The 1,324-nt window shown below is 50.8% G+C and overlaps 1 protein-coding gene across 1 annotated transcript in view; it reads left to right on the top strand.

Moving 5' to 3' along the window:
* Positions 1-1,264: 1,264 nt before the first annotated feature.
* Positions 1,265-1,324, top strand: part of ANKLE1 (ankyrin repeat and LEM domain containing 1) — a 3,793-nt gene continuing 3,733 nt past the window's right edge. Inside the window, exon 1 of the mRNA XM_015567016.1 lies at positions 1,265-1,299. Within this exon, the coding sequence (XP_015422502.1) occupies positions 1,265-1,299 (35 nt within the window). The remainder of the gene's footprint in view (positions 1,300-1,324) is intronic.

The following is a 1,324-nucleotide window of genomic DNA, read 5'->3' as shown; positions in this document are numbered from 1 at the left end:
GGGGGGGGGGGGGGGGGGGGAAATACCTACCAAAAGAGGCTCCTGGGGGCTAATTGGTCTCATGTTAAAAAACAAAAGAAGCCCAGGAACCTTGGCCTCTCACGCAAACCCAGCTTCAGGGAGAAAAACTATCTGCCTTCTGCACTGAAATGCCTGCCTGCCAGCATTGTGTTCCTGCTGGGTGAGCCAACTCATAAAGGAATTCCTGGAATCATATTTCACCCAACAGGATGGAGATAACCCCTCTGTCCAGTCGGAGCTGAGGAACTATAGTCTCTGTTAGCATCTTTGAAATATATATATTTTATTGATTTCAGAGAGGGAGAAATAGAAACATCAATGATGAGAATCACTAATTGGCTGCCTCCTGCATGCCCCACACTGGGGATCGAGCCCACAACCCGGGCATATGCCTTGATGGGGACTTGAACTGTGACCTCCTGGTTCTTAGCTCTGTTAGCATCTTTGATGAATCAGAATGGCTCCACTCCTTAGTGCTTTTTGGGCCAATCGAACTGATGATTTGGGGTACTAATTTGCATGAGAACAGGCTAGTTAAGGGTCAGGGGCTATATAAGTTCCATTATGGCCAGGCAATGCTTGTTCCTTTTCCACCAAAGACTGATTCCTTGGCTGGAGCTGAAACAATTTGCCAGAGGGCTGTGTTGTTCTATTTTGAGGTGTTTGCTCTGAATAAAGTATCTTTCACTGCACCCTACATTGGGGATTTCTGTTGGCATTGACTTGGCACCATGATGATTGGTTGACAGTTGTGACCACTGCCCAGCCCCCCTACTGCTGGCCTTGCCTGGGTCATGGGCCAGAGCTCTGAGATGTTCAGATTGCTCAGGCCTGGATCAAGCCTCTCCTGAGAAGGGGAGGACTACAGGTCCCAGGAAATAGCGTGGATGCTCCCCAGAAGGGAGACAAGACAGGCACAACAGGGCCACTACTCAACTACCTGTCTGGATAATGAGCAACAGTGAGAGAAGTTTACAGGATAGATTCTCAGCTCCATACAAAATTGAAATGGCCTTATTGAGCAACAGCTTTCCTCCCCATAGCACTTACTGGGCACCCGTGTGCCCGGACCCTGTGCTGAAACACTGGCGCAACATCACACCAGCCTGGAAGGGATTCTCCCATTTTGCAGATGGGAACACTAAGGCCCAGGGCCCCAAAGGCACGACCTCCTGGCTCCCTGAGACTGCAAACAGGCGACGCAGAGCTAGAGGCGGGAGCTGATAATTAAATTTGCGCGCTAATGGAGGCCTCTTTGGCGGCCGTGGGCACCTCCAAGTCACCGGGTCGTAGCTCCGCCCCC

This window comes from Myotis davidii, unplaced genomic scaffold, assembly GCF_000327345.1.
Source record: "Myotis davidii unplaced genomic scaffold, ASM32734v1 scaffold1203, whole genome shotgun sequence".
Taxonomy (NCBI): domain Eukaryota; kingdom Metazoa; phylum Chordata; class Mammalia; order Chiroptera; family Vespertilionidae; genus Myotis; species Myotis davidii.
This window is presented reverse-complemented; position numbering and strand designations above follow the sequence as displayed.